At 42.8% G+C, this 20,605-nt stretch overlaps 1 protein-coding gene across 1 annotated transcript in view; it reads right to left on the minus strand.

The window, feature by feature from the left end:
* The window catches only part of LOC107376896 (uncharacterized), an 86,940-nt gene extending 66,596 nt beyond the window's left edge, over positions 1-20,344 (minus strand). The window contains exons 1-10 of the mRNA XM_015946213.3: positions 18,452-20,344; positions 16,943-17,004; positions 16,570-16,608; positions 15,791-16,465; positions 15,412-15,707; positions 13,381-13,637; positions 13,142-13,285; positions 4,848-4,946; positions 4,692-4,753; positions 445-1,079 (exon numbers count right to left, since the gene is read on the minus strand). Coding sequence (XP_015801699.3) covers positions 445-1,079; positions 4,692-4,753; positions 4,848-4,946; positions 13,142-13,285; positions 13,381-13,637; positions 15,412-15,707; positions 15,791-16,465; positions 16,570-16,608; positions 16,943-17,004; positions 18,452-20,143 — 3,961 coding nt within the window. The 5' untranslated portion in view covers positions 20,144-20,344. The remainder of the gene's footprint in view (positions 1-444; positions 1,080-4,691; positions 4,754-4,847; positions 4,947-13,141; positions 13,286-13,380; positions 13,638-15,411; positions 15,708-15,790; positions 16,466-16,569; positions 16,609-16,942; positions 17,005-18,451) is intronic.
* Between the last annotated feature and the right edge of the window lie 261 nt (positions 20,345-20,605).

The raw sequence follows: 20,605 nt of genomic DNA on the forward strand, positions 1-20,605 counted from the left end.
TCTAAAATACAAAACTCCTCTTAAGTGATCTTGTATGACAGAACTGGTATTTCTTCAATTTAGTACCATCTCTGTAGATTTACAACAGGACACACGCCTAGTTAGGAGTGGGAAAAATATGAAGGCCCAACCGTCAAAATTGGAGGCCACTCTTTACTGTTCTTAACGGTCATGGAAGAATCCAACCTATGTGGATTGGGTAGGATGACTCCTTACAAGGATGCTACCCCTGAATTTGGACTCAGCCAAGCACTCATTCATCATCCCGCTTAATCAAAATTTCATACAAAAAAAAAACATAGCATTGACAAGTCCACAGATAGCGATAGGGATGTTGCTATGGAGACCCTTTGTCATATCTACATGTTAACGCATTTAAAGATGATTTTAATGTTAGATGGACGATAGGATTGACAAATCAAAGGGAAGCACCGTCACACATACCTGTAGGATTTGTTTTTGTGTGCACCTCTATGACAATCAGGGGGGGCTCCAAAGCAGCGCTAGCTGAGCTTCCAGAAGTCTTTGGGTCAACCGTTGGGTTTTCAGCAGATGAATCTGGTATTGAGACCTGCCTGACGAGCAGCGGTTCTGTAATGTTGTCCGTAATGGGAGTCCTGGAGCCATCCGGCTGGTTTATTGATGATGTGGGTTCTGATGGCACTGCTGTCTCTTCAGCTGTCTCACTGATGAGTGACTGACTTCTACTTAACTCAACTTTCATCGACTTTTCAGCTTCAGCAGAATTGGCAGTTTTTACTCTCCGTTTCTTCATCACAGTTGCTGTTTGTACAGTTGTGTGTGATTTTAAAGCCTTGCGCTTTGCCTTAGTGACAATCAGGTTCTTTTTAACTTTGGCTGGGTTCTTCAGCTTAACACCAGAACATCCATCTTCCTCTTTGCCGTCTTTCACTGCTCTTTTTACAGCCACTTCATCTTTTCCTTTGGTAGCCAAGACTTTTTTCTTCTTTTTGAATGAAGTTGTTGGTTTGGGTTCGGCTGGTAAATATACAGGTGATGTTCCTTGGAGTAGAACTAACTTTTCAGCAGAACATGGCTCACTGGACACGGTGGATTTCCTGGAAAATAAAGGTAAATGAGAAAGAAATGAAGAAATTAGTTTAATATTTATTCGCTGAATGGTGTCTGTTCATAAGCCTACCCCTAAAACCCGCACAAACATATTTGGACATCCCAATCTTCACATGGGGACAGGAAATGTGAAAATGGTGAAATGCAATTTGAACATCGGTGCCCATGGTGGCAGCATTCCCCAAACTCACTGTTGTGATGGTTAGGAATGCCGTCGAACTGACGGCTGACAAAAAAAAAAAAAAAAAAAAAGAGTCCTATCAGGTCTTTTTGGCCTGTGGGATTCCAGAGGCAGCTGATAGTTACCTGCAGCCGGGCATGGGAGGAGTTCGGCGAGACCATGGAGCAAGACTTTTTTACAGCCTTGAGGAGACTCTGGTCCACCATCTGGTGTCTCAGGAGGGAAAAGCAGTATGCTACCAACACTGTTTATAGTGAGGACGGTGTGCTGCTGACCTTGACTTGGGACGTTGTGAATTGGTGGGCGGAGTACTTTGAAGATCTCCTCAATAACACCGGCACGTCTTCCAGTGAGGAAGCAGGGTCTGAGAACTTTAAATTGGGCTCTCCAATCTCTGGGGCTGAGGTCACGGAGATGGTCAAAAAGCTCCTCAGTGGCAGTGCCCCAGAGGTAAATGAGATCTGCATGGAGTTTCCTTAAGGCTCTGAATGTTGTTGGCTGACGTGGCTCAGCAGTATCGCGTGGGCATCGGAGGCAGTTCCACTGAATTGGCAGACTGGGGTGGTGGTCCCCTTTTTAAAAAGAGGGGCCGCAGGATGTGTTCCAACTACAGGGGGTCTCACTCCTGAGCCACCCTGGTAAGGTCTATTCAGGGGTTCTGGAGAGGAGAGTCCGTCAGATTGTTGAACCTCAGATTAAGGAGGAGCAATGTAGTTTTATTTCTGGCCGTGGAACACTGGACCAGCTCTATACCCTTAGGGGAGTCCTGGAGGGTGCGTGGGAGTTTGCCCAACCAATCTACATGTGTTTAGTGGATCTGGAGAAGGCATTCAACCGTGTCTCTTGGGGGGCCATGTTTGGGTGCTTTGGGCACCAGGCCCTCTGACATGGACTGTTAGGTCCCCATATAATTGGTTTCAAAGCACGGTCCACATTGCCGGAAGTAAGTTGGACTCATTTCTGGTGAGAGTTGGACTCTGCCAAGGCTGTCCTTTATCACCAATTCTGTTCATAACTTTTATGGACAGGATTTCTAGATGTAGCCAAGGTGTTTAGGGGAAATAGTTTGGTGGCCTGACAATCGGGTCTCTGCATTTTGCAGATGATGTTGTCCTGTTGGTTTCATCAGTGTGATGAGAGAGAATGAGAATCAGCTCCGCTAAATCTGAAACCACGGTCTTGAGCCGGAAGAGGGTAGAAAGCCTTCTCCAAGTCAGGGATTAGGTCCTGCCTCAAGTGGAGGAGTTTAAGTATCTTGGGGTCTTGTTCCTGAGTGAGGGAAAAATGGAGCGCGATATCGATAGGCAGATCGGTGCTGCGTCTGCAGTGATGTAGGCATTGTACCGGACTGTCATGGTGAAAAGAGAGCTGAGTTGAAAGGCGAAGCTCTTCATTTACCAGTTGATCTATGTTCCTACCCTCACCTATGTTTGTGAGCTTTGTAGTGGCTAAAATTAGCTTTCTCTACAGGGTGGCTGGACTCTCCCTTAGAGATAGGGTGAGAAGCCTGGCCATCCTGGGGGAACTCAGAGTAGGTAAGCTGCTTGTCCACATTGAGATGTCAGTTGAGGAGGCTCAGGATTCTAATTAGGATGTCTCCAGGACACCTCCCTGATTAGGTTTTCCGGGCACATCCATACAGAAGAAGACCCGGGGGGGACCTAGGACACAATAGAGGGTCTATATCTTTCGGTTGGCCAGGGAATGCCTTCAAATTCCCCCAGAGGAGCTGGCCCGAATGGCTGGGGAGAGGGAAGTCTGGGCCTCTCTCCTCAGGCTGCTGTCCCCGTGACCCAACCTCAGTTAAGCGGAAGAAGATGGATCGATGGGATTTGAACCAAGTGTTCGGAAAACTGCTTAAGCAACTTTCCAAGCAAACTTTGTGATTTATGAAAGAAAACTTAGCGGAAAAATGTGTGCAACTTTAAGTTGACTAAGGACCTTGCTTGCGCACATTTTGGACATGGAGAGCACCTGCAGTGCTGCTGCTGAGAAGGGTACAACTATGAATTCCAGCAGCATTATCACTTGTACTACTTTGTGCGCACACAGAACAAGCAACCCCCCGCACGCACGCACGCACACACACATGCACGCACGCACGCACACACACACAGCCTGAAGCGCAGAATATGGAATGCTGAATATTAGCAGGGGGCAGAATTAGACAGAATGTCATGCGTCTGTGACATTGTGAGCGTCCTGTCACTGTGACCCGATTGATCATGCACCCGGACTACTTGGACAAGGGAGATGTCTCTTTGGCTGACTGGTTCACACGTGGGACTCTCACCCGGGAGTCTGGGGATTGAATCCCAATTGGATAAACTTTTTTTATATCTGCCACAGATCTCTCTAAAGGACTCACAACATTGACGGCTTCAGCAACGCTGTGCCACTCCGTGGATTTTCTCTTATTTGTTTTTCAAAAGTACTTCCTTTCATTTGTCCACCTCACCCACAGGTACCTCAATTTCTGCTTGTGAAATAGCGCTGCCTTGATCTACGGTCGCCATGTCATTGGCGGAGCGCTGCAACAGCCGGCTTATGTAAATGCATGAGGTCCACAAGGCACTTTGCATTGACTATTTATGGCAGTAAGTGGGCGTGGTGAGGGCGGGATGTGACTGAAAAGCAGCTGAGAAACATTCTCGTTAGTCTCTGATTTATGAAGCGGAGATTGCGTGCAGCTGTGCGTACTCCATGTTTGATAGATCACAAACCTACTTGGCGTAGGTACATTAATTTTTGCTGAGCTTAAGTACGGTTTTAGTAAGGATTCTACACAATGTTTGATAAATGAGACCCCTGGTCATGATGAAAAGGGAAGAAACATGACTGACCCCATTAAGCACAAAAACGTGTTAAACTCCAAAGTGAGATTATTGAAAATTGAAAACCTAAAATGGTCTTGAAAATCAGTACATGTTAAGAAGCGTGGAATTTTGACAATAGGTACTGGCCTAGAAATCTAGACAGTAGCATGAGCAAAATTAATTTGCATTGCTGGATTCCCCTGCTATCACGGTAAGCTTACGGAGCCAACGTTTACGTACTCCTCCTCGGTCGGCAGACGGGGCAAAATGGTCCACGTACCCCCCCCCCCCCCCCACCTGAATTGAAAAGTTCTAACTGACAGCCCTGAGGCACTTAAGTCCTTTATTTAGAAAAAAGATGTATTTGCATCTTTCTTGACTGAGTATGGTGGACTGCCCTGATGATTGACATCTGTGGCTGTGAGTAGGTCACATTGTTCATTGTCCAATAGCGTGCAGAGACAGTTTAATAGACAACTGTAGATTCCATCCCACGACGAAGATCAGTCTGGGTCATGGCCAGACTATATATTCACATATACAGGATGGCTTGACAGGCTAGGTAGGTACAATAAATAAAAATTTTGATTTCCATAACTTACTCTTTAGTTTGTTTTATCTGATCCTCTGTAGAAGCAGGAGACACACTCTTAGGAACACTGCCCTGTAAATGTATTTATCATAGATTGATTACATGATTAACAGTAAAAGCTACAGAAGCAATGTATGCACTTTTGAGTCAAAAAGACAAACGTTACCCTTTTCGGAACAACAGTGAGGGTCACTCCTTTCACATCAATGCTCTTCACACTCCTCAGTTTTTCAGCATTTTTCTCTTTTTCAAAACATACAGTTGCCTAAATGGACACATACAAATTAAACATTTGTTTACTGAAATGCATGAACAGCATAAAACATACCAGTGGTTTTGTGCAACAAATTTATTTTATGTTCACTTTTCATGATAAATAAATGTGCTGATGACAAAACCTTTTGAAAATGTCAAGATTATTCCTCTCCTTATTTGTACAGCACGTATGTATTATTATGTATTTTTATTATCTTTTTGTTTTTAATTCTGCATACTGTTAATGTGTGTTAATCTTGTCACATAAATAATGTTGGTTAATTTCTTTAACGTCGTCTTCTTGGACATTAAAGTAATTATTTTTACATTTTGTTGGGTTGTCTCAGAAGCGTAAAAAAATTACTGTGACAGAAAAAAGACACACACACAATATATATATATATATATATATATATATATATATATATATATATATATATACATATATATATATTATACATATGTACATATACAAATATATATACACATATACAGGTGCTGGCCAGTAAATTAGAATATCATCAAAAGGTTGAAAATATTTCAGTAATTCCATTCAAAACGTGAAACTTGTACATTATATTCATGCAATGCACACAGACCAATGTATTTCCGATGTTTATTACGTTTAATTTTGATATTTATAGGTGACAACCAATGAAAACATCAAATCTGGTATCTCAGACAATTAGAATATTCTAAAGGCCAATGAAAAAATGTTTGTTTCTCTAATGTTGGCCAACTGAAAAGAATGAACATGAAAAGAATGTGCATGTATAGCACTCAATACTTAGTCGGGGCTCCTTTTGCCTCAATAACTGCAGTAATGCGGCGTGGCATGGACTCGATCAGTCTGTGGCACTGCTCAGGTGTTATGAGAGCCCAGGTTGCTCTGATAGTCGTCTTCAGCTCCTCTGCATTGTTGGGTCTAGCGTATTGCATCCTCCGCTTCACAATACCCCATAGATTTTCTATGGGGTTAAGGTCAGGCGAGTTTGCTGGCCAATCAAGGACAGGGATACCATGGTTCTTGAACCAGGTGCTGGTGGTTTTGGCACTGTGTGCAGGTGCCAAGTCCTGTTGAAAGGTGAAGTCTGCATCCCCATAAAGTTGGTCAGCAGCAGGAAGCATGAAGTGCTCTAAAACTTCCTGGTAGACGGCTGCATTGACCCTGGACCTCAGGAAACAGAGTGGGCCAACACCGGCAGATGACATGGCACCCCACACCATCACTGACGGTGGAAACTTTACACTGGACCTCATGCAACGTGGATTCTGTGCTTCTCCGCTCTTCCTCCAGACTCTGGGTCCTTGATTTCCAAAGGAAATGCAGAACTTGCTTTCATCAGAAAACATAACTTTGGACCACTCAGCATCAGTCCAGTCCTTTTTGTCCTTGGCCCAGGCGAGACGCTTCTTGCGCTGTTTCTTGTTCAAGAGTGGCTTGACACACGGAATGCGACACCTGAATCCCATGTCTTTCATGAGTCTCCTCGTGGTGGTTCTTGAAGCGCTGACTCCAGCTGCAGTCCACTCTTTGTGGATCTCCCCCACATTTTTGAATGGGTTTGTCGTCACAATTCTCTGCAGGGTGCGGTTATCCCTAGAGCTTGTACACTTTTTTCTACCACATTTTTTCCGTCCCTTCGCCTGTCTGTTAATGTGCTTGGACACAGAGCTCTGCGAACAGCCAGCTTCTTTAGCAATCACCTTTTGTGTCTTGCCCTCCTTGTGCAAGGTGTCAATGATTGTCTTTTGGACAGCTGTTAAGTCAGAAGTCTTCCCCATGATTGTGGTGCCTTCAAAACAAGACTGAGGGACCTTTTAAAGGCCTTTGCAGGTGTTTTGAGTAAATCAGCTGATTAGAGTGGCAGCAGGTGTCTTCTATATTCAGCCTTTTCAGAATATTCTAATTTTTTGAGATACCAAATTTGGAGTTTTCATTAGTTGTCACTTATGAATATCAAATTTAAATGTAATGAACATTGGAAATACATTGGTCTGTGTGCATTGCATGAATATAATGTACAAGTTTCACGTTTTGAATGGAATTACTGAAATATTTTCAACCTTTTGATGATATTCTAATTTACTGGCCAGCACCTGTATACACATATATTCATATATATGTATATATATATATATATATATATATATATATATATATATTTATATGTGTGTGTATATAGATGTATATATATGTGTATATATGTATATATATTTGTATATATGTATATATAAATTTATATATATATTAGGGGTGGGCCGTTATCGGCGTTAACGTACTGCGGCAAAGCCAGACTCTTATCGCGCGATAAAAAAAAATGACACCGTTAATCTATTCTCAAAGTTGGGTTGGGATCTGGGTCTATACTAAGTAAACTGTGATGACTTTCACATTGCGCAGATGGATACCTGGTTGGCGCGGATGTATACTCGGCGCGGATCATCGTACGTATGGACCATCGACATAATATACGGTATGGACCGATGGTATGGACGGACGCCAGGCTCGCGGAGTTTAATGTTCCCCATGCAGCCGAACAGTCGCACCGTCGCCACCAGCAGCGCTTCTCCCTTCTCATCGCGCGGGAAAAGTAAATCATTTATGTACTTTAACCAGAGTTTAATCCATAAATCCGACTTTCATTCTTTTTATTTTGTTTTGTTTACCTCCGACATTTCCAGCCGGGCTTTCCCCGGGCCACACTTCACCGTCCGCGGCAGAAGCAGCGCTCGGATGTGAGAGAACCGAGACAAGACTTTCTCAGACAGGTGCGGTTTCCAACTAAGTTTAGCTATTTTAGCAGCTGTTTATTGTGATAAAGTGATAAATTGTTTCTACAGGTCATTGTTCATGTGGCTTCGACTCAAATTCACCTGTAATAATAAACGTTTTACTCATAAATTTTTATATTTGTTAAGAAAAGTTGAGCTAGGATAACTAACCTTGCCGTTTTCAGAGACAACAACAGCAACAGTTGGATTCTGCTCATACAGGTGAGCTGTGGCATCATTTCCAGCTCTCGCTCCTATTCACCAGAGGCGATCCTACATGCAAACTAAAGGGGGGCTTAGGAAGGGCACCCCAGAAATTTAACCCCCTCCCCAGGCCAGATAGTTTGTGTGTGTGTATGTATGTATGTCTGTATGTATGTGTGTGTATATATATATATATATATATATATATATATATATATATATATATATATACTTTTTTCTTTAGCAGGCCATATTGTGGAGAAGAGAAGATCTAGTTTGTCACCAGACAATGTGAACAAGCTGGTCTGCTTGAGTGACTGGTGGAAGAAGGAGAAATAGAGCTTGGACTGATTGACCAAATGCTACTGACTGTAAATAGTTAATCATGACCTATTCTGTAGACCTACAGTGCAGAATTTGTTGAACTGAATAAGCAGCTATTAAACACAAATACTTATTGATCATTATTTATTTTCATCATCAGTTATCGTAGTAAAACTGCTTTATCAGTCTGTGATGCATTACTGAAACAAGAAATACGCCTCCATTCTCAAAGACTTGCTTTTATTCATTATCTAGGTAGCACACACATATGCCTTTGGCCAAATTTGAATGAGCCATTTTAATCTAGATTAATTCCAAGATTACAGTGAGATTAATCTAGATTAAAAAAATTAATTTATGCCCACCACTAATTATATATATATATATATATATATATATATATATATACCGTAAATCCTCTAATATTGGCCTGTATTCAATTAACGGCCGGGTATCACATTTTGGCCGGTGTTGGAGTTGGCGGAGGTGAAGAATGGCCGGTTTTTATTGTGGCTAGGTGGAATGTGGTAACAAGCAAGTACCACAGGGGGGCAGTTGTGTCATCCATCTCACTTTTGATTTGCCAGTGATAGACCGCGAGGTGTCAACACACCCTCTTTGTAGGTTCCAGTTACTCAGTGGTTTTGAGTACTAGGGCGAGGGTTACTGGAGGCCAATGCAGCTGACTATTATTTGGGTCCTATCAGGATTAATTTGCGCCTCTGTCAGCATATGTGGGCGGTGGTAACTAGAAAAATTATTCTCGTTAGGTGATCAGGCTAACATGGATTTATCAATTAATCTAATTGATCCACCCTTTGAAATGGTTCCTTCCCACACTGGCCAGAGACTTATTCACACGTGCAGAACAGAGCCTGTTTGAACCAACTAACCATTATGGTTTATTACCCTTAGGATGTCCCGCTACCCTAGGAAGGAGGAGAGACTAAGCTCTCATTACCTAAGGTATCTTTTCTTATCTGTCACAACCTGTTACAAGTCCTGGAGTACAGGTACAAGAAAATAAGGTGGCTTACCTCTGCTGCTAGATCTGGTCTGAACTCCCACTCAAAGGCTAAAAGAGTCCTTTAAGAATTGAGAACGAGGATTCTTTTTCCAAAAATTTTATTTCAAAATCAAAAAATGCAAAAAGCGTAAAGTAAGTAAGTAAGTAAAGTTTATTTATATAGCGCCTTTCACAGATATAAATCACAAAGCGCTGTACAACATGAGTAAAATCAGGGCAAATACCTCAAACCAATAAAAACATCATAAAAACAATAGCAGTGACAACAATAGTAACCAAAATCAGGAGTAAAAACAAAGTCAAGGTGTGAACAAGAACAAAGTCATCTTTTAGAATATTTAGCGGGGGAAAGCCTGGATGAAAAGGTGAGTTTTAAGATGTTTTTTGAAGACCTCTACAGATTTCAAGAGACGGAGATTTGAAGGCAGACTGTTCCAAAGTCTGGGGGCAATAGACTGAAAGGCCCTGTCCGCTTTGGTTTTTAGTCTGGTTCGAGGAACAGCCAGGAGGTTTTCAGATGTGGATCGGAGGTTCCGTGAAGTGGTGTGTGGGGATAAAAGCTCAGATAAATAGCTTGGAGCCTGGTTGTTAAGAGCTCTATAGGTCAGCACTAAAACTTTAAACTGTATTCTAAATTCTACCGGGAGCCAGTGGAGGGACTGTAAAACTGGGGTGATGTGAGCTCGTCTGCTGGATTTGGTTAGGAGTCTGGCTGCTGCATTTTGGATGGCTTGAAGGCGTGAAGGCATCCTTTTACGAGGATGCTGCTTCTAAATCTCTCCCTGAGAACAATTGCTCTCTCTTACTCCTCTCATCAACTCTTTTTAACTACTTCTAACTGCTTTTATATATCATTCTAAAAACTGCAAAGCAAAGCATTTTCCATTGTATAGCATTTTCATGTTGCAAGCACTTTTTAGAGTGAAGCAATTTGCATTACATATCAGCCAATGACAAAACAGCAAAACAACGTGATCATTATAATTTGCAAGATGGTTTCAGGTTCACCCAAAGTTCAAACTCTCCCACGGAGGACTTCGCATCCTGTGATGCTTCCTTCAGTTGGTCCACTTCTCGTTTTCACCTGCCTCGATTCCACTCGCATCAGCAGGCTCCCACTTATCTTTGCTTCCCTTGTGACCTCTTCCTTTGTGACCTCTTCTGTTGTGACCTCCCTTATTACCTCCTGTGGTTCTGGCATGCGGGGGCTTGCAACAGCCCCTTTGCGAGTTGAAGTGCAGCAGGGGACCGTAATATTTCAATGCGAATACACAAGCCCTCAGGAACCGCATGTCCAACTTCTCCAGATCCGGCTGCATGCGCATCGCTTGAACTGTGGCCTCCACATCGACTCTTCTCCTCAACATTATGCCATCGTCAGCAATAGGCATGCTCAGGGTTCCCTTATGGGTGGTTGCATAACCTCGAAACTTCTTTCTATCTTCCAGAACATCTTCTCCAAGGTAGAATAATGACAGGTCCGTGACCTGATGTTCCCTAGACGGGAGTCTGCCCAGCATGTTTGGTGGAAAGCTTGCGCTAAAAACCAAGGGGTTATTCTTCATCTCCAACAGAGGGGCTGTTCCAGTAGATACTTTGATCTCTGGGTCAAACCATCCATCTTTTACACACAACATATTCATAAACTGATAACAATCCAAGGGCTTGCTCTGACCTATATAATAACTTCCCCCGTGAAACTTGATCTTCCATTTCAGCTCTCCTTTCGAGGTCCGCTGAACAGGGGAGTCTGCTTGCGCTTTATCATGAGAAATCATTGGGATTATATACGTTTCATCTGGGTTTGGATCTTGATTTGAAACTGTGCTCATTACTGATACAGCCTCCTCTGCTTGGCAAGATTTTTCCAAATCCGCCTCATCTTCTTGGCAAGATTTTTCCAAATCCGCCACGTCTTCTTGGCAAGATTTTTCCAGATCCGCCACGTCTTCTTGGCAAGATTTTTCCAAATCCGCCTCGTCTTCTTGGCAAGATTTTTCCAAATCCGCCACGTCTTCTTGGCAAGATTTTTCCAAATCCGCCTCGTCTTCTTGGCAAGATTTTTCCAAATCCGCCTCGTCTTCTTGGCAAGATTTTTCCAAATCCGCCACGTCTTCTTGGCAAGATTTTTCCAAATCCGCCACGTCTTCAGCCACTTTGACTGGATTCATCGTTACCAGCGAGTCCTCGTGGCCTCCTTCGAAAAGTTCTTGGACATCAGGTGAAGTTGGGATGTGCACATCGGCTTCCTGAATAATCTTCCCTGGGGGTCCCGGCTCCATTTGGTCTGAATTTCCGTAACAAGCCTGCAACATACGCAGTTTTCAATCATTGCAGAATGCTCACATTGAAGAGCTACCGTTTTCACCGGACCCATCTCTCGTCCCCTGAGTTTCACAGTGCACACATAAGTTACAATATCCGGAGACACAGGTGATGGTGCATGTGCAGCTGGGATTATTTCCCTTGTAATTCGCTGTATCTCCGGATCCACCTAGAAAAAACATAATTATTCCCCACATAATTAGTGCAGCTTCCTGGCAAAACCAAGAGAGTAGCTCCACAGTGAAGCTCACAAGGGCTATCAGCACAGCCATGGTCATAGTGACTTTTTATGCCTGTCATCGACTAGTCGCTGTCACGTGAAAATGACCGGCAAGATGCAGTCCTCGGAAAAGACAGCAGCCTACTGTCAGCAGATGACAAGCTCCTGCGCGTCGGGAGGCAACGCACTGTGTCAGAGCGTCGGCACTGACACCCGCCGTAAAACGGACATTTAACCAAATTGTGACCGTTTCCCTCTTGCAATTTAACCTTCCCCTCACCCCATCCTAACCTTAACCAGCTTGCGCATGCAAAGCTCTGATTGTTGACGCGCTCCAGACATCTGCGTCCTGAGCACGGCCACAGTAACATTATCAAATCAGGTGTCACCACCTCAAAAACTAATTTAACACGTGATCGGCTCATTTCCTTTTATGTTTTCTGTCTTTTATTTGTGTCTGATGCTTTTCGCTGCTGTGGAGCGGTGCGCATCACCTTGTCCTCCGGTGACGCACCTCACCGGTGCGGCCGGCGAGCAGCACGCACTCCGCTGTTTTTGCAGTCGGTAGATCTTTTAGAACTGCAGTTCAAAGGTAACTCATAAGGTGAATATATATGAACCCAGGTAGCAGTTTTTCTTTAGGATTGAGAGGAGATGCAGGAAGATAATAAACAGATACAGGACAGAAAAATAGTCAAATAAATAAACAGGTTTGTTTTTGTACCTGGTACCAACAAACAGACACCATTGAAAGTAATCAGAAGTAACAGAAAATGAAATAATTATTTTAATGTTTAGAGCAGCAGGAACTCCGAGAGGCTGCAGACGCATCAGTGAGTTTGCAGCCGCTGCGCAGGGGGAGGGGGGAGAGGGCTGAAGCAGAAACTACCGTTGTTAAAAGAAATGTGTTTAACTTTGAAAATGTAGGTGCAATTTTAATTTTCCAAAACTCCAGCAAACTAACCAAACTCAAATAGAAATTTAGTCCTGCCTCTAATTCTGGCCCTCCTTCCAATAAAGGCCTGGAGCTTGATGAGCTTGAGTCAAATACAGGCCCAGGCCTGTATTAGAGGATTTACGGTATACACACACACACACATAAATTAACTAAAATCCTGATTTTCCTATCTTACTAACTAGTGCATATAATTCTTAGTAGGGGGAAACCATCAAAGCATTATGGGTTAAAATGGTAAAATCCAATGCAAACATAGTACTTAAAGCCTGCGTTTTTAGGGAATTTTGCTTTCTCTTTGTTGTCCCGTAAAAGACATTTAGGTAATGAGAAGGGAAAAAAAGAATTGGCTATGCTTGTTTTTCACTTACTGACCTCCTGTTTAGATTTCAGCAGCAAGACTGATTTGGTTTTTCCAAAGGGCTTCACAGCAGCAACCACATCATTGTGAGAGAGAAGATCAAACACCCCTTTGAGTTTCACTATAGTTGGAGGTGAAGGCTTATCATAAGCAACCGTCTGAGAAAATAAAAGAAAAAACAATAAAAAATAAATAAAATCGAGTGTAGCAGTCACCATTACCAGATAGGAGCTGGATGTTCAAAAACACCAACCTTGGATTTAGAATATGAGCTTCTCTCAGACTTCTGGATAGTAGGATGCTTCTTTGATATTTTAGAGGAGAATGAGGAGTTACTTCCACCATACGAAGAGGGTGAAGCATTTCTCTTTTTATCCTGTGAGGGAACTGATGAGGAGGAGGATGGTAATGATGAAGAAGCCGTATTGTTGGCTAATTCAGCCAAAACAAAAGGAACCATCCGTTCAACCACATCCTTGATGTCTGGCTTTCCTGACAGAGACTGGACAACTGGAAGGAAAAAAAAATTTGAGTCAAAAGTACATTTACTTGGTTTTTGTCATTGTAACAAAAATGTCCAAAATTTTCCTCATTTATGACTGAAATGCTTTAATATAAAATAAATAAAAATTTTTACTTTAGTGTGTGGATGTGGGATGAGGATCAGCACCTCCAAATCTGAGACCACGTTCTCGACCGGAAAAGGGTGGCTTGCCAACTCCGGGTTGGGAGAGAGGTCCTACCTCAAGTGGAGGAGTTTAAGTATCTCGAGGTCTTGTTCATGAGATCGACAGGCGGATTGGTTCAGCGTCTGCAGTGATGCGGACACTGAGCCAATCTGTCATGGTGAAGAGGGAGCTGAGCCAGAAAGCCAGGCTCTCGATTTACCGGTCGATCTACGTCCCAATCCTCACCTAAGGTCATGAGCTTTGGGTAATGACTGAAAGAACGAGATCGCGGATGCAAGCGGCCGAAATGAGTTTCCTCCGTAGGGTGGCCGGGCTCAGCCTTAGAGATAGGGTGAGGAGCTCGGACATTCGGGAGGGGCTCAGAGTAGAACCGCTGCTCCTCCGGATCGATAGGAGTCAGTTGAGGTGGTTTGGGCATCTGGTCAGGATGCCTCCTGGACGCCTCCCTGGGGAGGTGTTTCGGGTATGTCCTGCCGGCAGGAGGCCCCCGGGTCGACCCAGGACACGTTGGAGAGGTTACATCTCTAATCTGGTCCGGGAACGCCTTGGAGTCCTGCCGGAGGAGCTGGTGGAGGTGGCCGGGGAGAGGACGGGCTGGAGCTCCCTAGTTGGGATGCTGCCCCCGCGACCCGGACCCGGATAAGCGGAGGAAGACGACGACGACGACTTTAGTGTGTGAAATTTACCCCTAAAAAGAATTTTTCATAAATGCTCAAGTCTTTCCAGATTTTAACTAAATGTAACCTGTCTCTTTATCTACACGAGTCTAACAACTCTCAGAGATTTTGCTTAGAATTTTTTTAAATTGTTTAAATTTTAATTTTCTCTAAACTGTTTATATTTACATTGTTTTCACTCAACACATAAACACTTATAGAAAAATAACTGATGGCAGCAGGCAGCAAATGAAAAGGAGTTAAAATGAATGCATGTAGTAGAAATATTCTGGTTCTTGACTTGTTTTTTACAGCTGGAACCACTCCTTTACAACGCCATCATATTTTCAAAGCAAAGGAAATATAAAAGCTTATCTGATTATTCAATTAATTGATTGATTATTTTGGCAAATTAATGAATTATTTAAATAAGTAGCTGCAGCCCTAGTCTTCTACTGGACTACTTCCACCAAACCAAGTTACTTTGGATTCGGATTACTATGCTTGTAAATCCTTGTTTACCTACTTTATGGCATTAAAGGTAAGGCAATCAATGTTTTTCTTCCGGGTGGATCACGTCAACCATTGGTCCGCAAAAATGTCAATTTCTGGTGAAGCCAATCCTGGGCTAGTTTTCACTTCCTGCGCATGCGTACTCTGTGCACCCCCACACTCTCATGGAAATCAGGAAGAGGCTACGCGGTCCAGTCCGCTCCCCACAGACGCCGCTGTTGCCGGTTTTCTGCTCGAGACGTAAGCTAACGTTCTGCATGCTATTTTCAGAGCCTCTTCTTACACATTACGGCCGGCAGCTACTTGTAAACAGGCGCTGGGAGAGTGTTGCGCAATGTGGAGAGGGCGGTTCTTTCCAGAAATTCAGAAACATCGATTGCTATACCTTTAAGTAAAAAAAAAAAAAAAGGTAGCAAATCTTCATACCTGGATTTTCAAGGAGAAGGTCCGTCAACTTTTTAATACCAGGCAACTTCTTTTTGTTGGAGGATGATTCCTCTAGGGACATCCGTCTTTTACGGCTACCTTTGAACGATGCAGAGTCCTCGTCACTCTTTTTTGGCTGCAGGTGTTTCTCCTCGTCTCTTCTTGATGACAACTGTTGCTTAAAGCTGGTTGGTGACGGTCTTTTGTAATTTCTTGGCTTCAACGTCTCAGGGTGCTGAAGTTTCCTGTAAGTTCTTCTTGGTGATGACTGCCTTTCGGGGCTAGCTGAACGTGATCTATAACAGGAAGAAGGAAAGCAGTCATCACACATATAGCAGAATCAAGGTTAAACAAAATGTCTTAACATCAAACCACAAACCGTATTCTATAGATGGCTCTGTGAGGTGATCGTGGTCCTTTTCCATATTTCCCTTTTTGACCTTCAGTGCGGTATTGCCAGTGAGGGCTGGATGAGCGAGAATTACTACTTGATTTGTCCCTTCTATTTCTTGGACTGCGTCTCTGAGGGCTGTGTGAGCGGGATCGAGAACTGGAGCTGCGGGGTTTGGGCCTTCTTTCTCTTGAACTACATCTTCGAGGGCTACGTGAGCAGGATCGAGAAATGGAGCTGTGGGGTTTGGGCCTTCTTTCTCTTGAACTACATCTTCGAGGGCTACGTGAGCAGGATCGAGAAATGGAGCTGCGGGGTTTGGGCCTTCTTTCTCTTGAACTACATCTTCGAGGGCTACGTGAGCAGGATCGAGAAATGGAGCTGTGGGGTTTGGCCCTTCTTTCTCTTGATCGACGTCTTCGAGGGCTACGTGAGCAGGATCGAGAACCGGAGCTGCAGGATTTGACCCTTCTATCTCTTGACCTGTGTTGGCGATATCCAGATGAGCAAGAACTGGAGCTACTTCTAGATTTCCTATATCTATTTCCTGAGCTGTAGGGACTGTGCGAGCGGGAACAAGAACTCTCATGGCCAGCTTTTTGGTGATGTTGGGAAATATGGGCAGAAGTTGGTGGTGGAGTCTCAGCACTTCTACTTAAGGCACTACAAAAGCAGATAACAAGTAAAACAGTTCATGAAGAAAAAAGAAATGCAAATTTTCATTGGACAATTTCTTTAGTATTTTGGTCCTTATCAAAAGAATTTACCTGGGAAATCGTGGTAGCTCTCCATCCCACTCAGGGTATCTGTGGGAATATTTTCCAAGAATTTATAAAACAGAAATGGTCACAAGGTAACAACAGAAAGCTTTCGTTGTCACACTGGAAGCCCAACTAAACAAAGAAGACCAATAGGCATGCAAGTTCTCCAACTACGATGTAAACGGCTCTTGTTCACAATGTCGTGTGGATACATGCAAAAATAAGAGTAAACGTTAAATGGCATTATATTCCTTTTTAAAACTTCTATTAAATTGGTTTGACCCAAATATGTTGGCCCTTAGCTTAAATTATATCACAATTACTACTCTCCAGTTTGCAATTACTGAAAAAAAAAGTCAAATAAAAAACAGAGACTGACCGTTCTCTGAAGCGTTTGCAGTTCTCAAGGTGCAGGTTTGTGTTTTGGTGGACCATCCAATCCTAATAGTCACAGAAAAATAAATATTTTTAATGGTTTCACTGCAATTTTTGTTATGTGCCATCACATATATGTCACAAAACGGTTGAACACATATTGATGTCAATCTTCACATGGTTACAAGTGCTTATCATGAAATAAAGGTCTTCCAGATGCAAAAAGTTCATGCATTCTTCTTTCGATGTCCAGATCCTCTGGCTCGAGTGGCACCAAAACTTGCTGAGCTTGATGAGGACAGTCAACTAATGTCAAGAAGGTTTTTGGCCATGATATTCAATTCAAAGTTTTTACTGTGTAATGAAAGAGACCACGTGACTAAACGAAATGCTGTTTCTTTTCTGAGGAATCACAAATAAAACACAACTGTCAAAACAATTACAAGAGTGACTCGTATTTACAAAAGCAGCTGTTAATTCACATTTCTGGCAGAACTTTTTCCTTAACAACAACAGCATAAAAGTTAAATGTCAATCCAGCTTTCATTATTAAACAATGTTTTCAACCCATTTCCTAGTATTTAGCAAAAGGGGGGACCCATTTGTAGTGAGAATATGCAGTGGGCATCAACGGTTCGGCTTGGAGACCATGAAAAGTGATGCTGGTCCCCAAAATCCTTATGAAATCTGGTTCAGATATTTTTTATTGGTAATTGACATTTACATTTTCTGATGGCGTGCAGTCCCTCTTTAAATTAGGGCTTCTGTGGCAGCATCGTGGTGTGTGCTCTTTAATGTGTTTCTTTGTACTTTGCCACAGTAACAGCAAATCAAATTTCAGGACAAAACAATAAAGCCCCGCTTGTTCTGAACTTTTAAAAAGCAATTTCCACAGATCCATTGAGCCTCATCAGTGTCTAAATTATGTCGCTAGGAAGTTGCTGCTTTTTCTCTTTAGTTCTATAACCCTCCCAATGTCTTATCAAGTGACCCCTATAGAACAGGGGATGATTGGGCAGGGCTGACGGTCCCATGGGGACCACGTGGCAGGGGTGAGTTGGAGCTCACTTCTCAAAAATCAAAATAAACACTTGGGGTCCAGTGGACTCCATTAGGAATGTGAGTCAGCCAAAAAAAAAAAAAAAGTTATGAAAAATCAATAAAAACATGTGCGATCCATTCAAACCCATTTAGAACGTGGAAGAGTTAAGAAAAAAAAAAAAGAAATACCAGATTCTTCATTTAGCCAAAACTGAATAAAACTGATTGCTGCAGCAGGATTAGTTAAAATCCTTGGAAAGGCAAGCAAAACTCTGGTGGTGACCGCAACACTCATTTAAAATTAGTCTATTAAATTCCAATTAACCCGTTAGGATAAGAAAACTTGAATCATTGTGACCATAACACTCTTTGAAGTAAAACTAATTATAGAGCATTCACGCAATTCATCTTTTAAACTTTAGAACATCCTAAAACAGACAATATTCAGTTTCCCTAGAAGTAAATCACTCACCTTCATTTGTTCACACTCTTCCATACATAAAGAGCAGGTGTGTGGAAATATTCTTGGTGGGACTGCAGCAAAATCATGCATCATGGCCAGTGGTGGAAGACCCTCGAAGGTTGGATTCTTTGCTAGAAAAGGTTGTCTAGAGCGTGACATACTAGTGGAGCTCAGATCACTGACTGGCTGAGATGAGTAAATAATGCTGGGGCCGGGATCATTGCCGATGAATACAGGAGGTTGAATGGAATGTGAGGCAACAGAAGGCGAGGGAAAGGAAAAAGATTTAGGAACTGGTTTTACATTAAAAGGAAATGCAGGTTGAAGGGCTTCCCATATCTGTAAAGCTGATGGCTTCTGCACCATTTTCTGTTGAATAGGCTGGTTCCCAGGCTCAGTCATGTTTGAACCTTGTTGAGTTTTAGTTTGACTTTTCACAAAACTTTTATCTTTACTGATCACCTGTAAGACACCAGAATGACCAGAATTTACACTCTGGCCTGGACTGCTGGCTGGCACAGTTTTTGATGGAGCATGATGAACTGGTTCTTCTGAAGGAACAGATTTTAAGACTTCAGGCGTGGGCTCCAACATGTCTTTATATTTATCTGAAGAAGACAAAATGGTGATTACTTTTTGTGAAGTCTGGTTGGGTGAGGTCTGCGGTTTAGTCGGATTACTGCTTGGAGTAGCCACAATATTGCTCATCTCGCTATTGCTCTCCACCTCTGTCAATCTTTTTTGTGGAACTTCGTTATTGTTGCCGCTACTCTTCAAACCATCAATTAGCAACATGTTTTTATCAGACTTGTCCGTTTGGCAAATAGTCTCATCAGTTTTATCCTCAACTTCTGAAAAACATTTGCCAGAATGTCCTGGGTCAACCACTTTACTTGGTCTATGACTGTTTTGGGGGATTTCATCCAGTCTGCCAACTTTATCCATGACAAATGTGGGTTGAGATGAAACGCCAGGATATGATTTAGGTGAAGCTGAAGCTCTCCTGATCTTCTTCATGCGAAGTTCATGCAATGTATTGGGTAAGTTCTCAGCAGTGGTTTGATCCTCAGGGTAGCTAAGAAGTTCATCCAAGTCCTCTTCGCCAAGTCCATAGTTCATTAAAATGTTTACAGCTAATTGTGGATTGAGGTCTGTGGCTACAAGCTGTTCTACTGAAGGACCATCATCAGATGAATTTAAAGGAAATTTGGAGGAAAATTCAGATGCATTTTCATTGTTTGGCCAACAATTAAAGGAGCTACTGTCACTACCAACACTGATTTGCTTATGTCCTTGAAAGGTTGAGGACACTGGATTGGTGGTCATCCCTGTGGTCAAAGAAGATAAAATGTGACTATGAGTGCTGGTAAAGAAAGAAGCATGACCAACAGGTTGTTGCGTCTCTTCTCTGGCACAAATGCTCAAGGTACTTTTTGAGCCTTTGGCCAAAAAGGTCCCAGTTGTTTCTAGCTTGTCACAAACTGGCAAAGAGGACGATACTGGGACTCCCTTCTCTGGCATGGCAGGAATTCCAGTAAGGTTTGTGGGAGTGCAGAAGGTAGATCCAGGCCAAAGACGTAGCACTGCCCTTGAAGGATCCTCGTTTGCTTGCTGTGTAGATAATTCATTTTGCCCCTGGGATGATATTTTCTTCCCTTGGGTATAGGGCTTTTTCATGGGATTGGACATGTGGTTAGCCATTTAATAGAAGGTCCACGAAGTTTGGGGTTACAGCACTAAATGGTAGAGTTATGGTAACATGCCGTCATTTATGTAGTCCAGCCAGCAATAGCAAAAATGGAATTATTCAAATGGCTGGTAACAAGCTGAACCATCAGATCAGCTGCCTACAAAGATGCAGCTCGCTCTCTGACCAGTGGCAGTCTTCTTGAAATCCCTCCAAACGTGTTAAGGGCCTTGGAACTGGACTTGAGGCACAGAGCTCCAACAGCATACAACAGCTGAAGACAAAGCATATGAAAAACAGGATTACTTAACAGACTTTTACAATTCAGCTAGCGGGTGGAATCCATCATCGGGAAATCACCCATTTTCCTGTCAGAAAAAAAAATACATTAATAGTGCATAATGTAAAAAATGACATCTTGTGGTCAGCGAATAGTCCATCGATTAATCGAGTATTCTATTTGACAACATTTCAAG

The sequence above is a fragment of the Nothobranchius furzeri genome, chromosome 2 (genome assembly GCF_043380555.1).
Source record: "Nothobranchius furzeri strain GRZ-AD chromosome 2, NfurGRZ-RIMD1, whole genome shotgun sequence".
Lineage (NCBI taxonomy): Eukaryota > Metazoa > Chordata > Actinopteri > Cyprinodontiformes > Nothobranchiidae > Nothobranchius > Nothobranchius furzeri.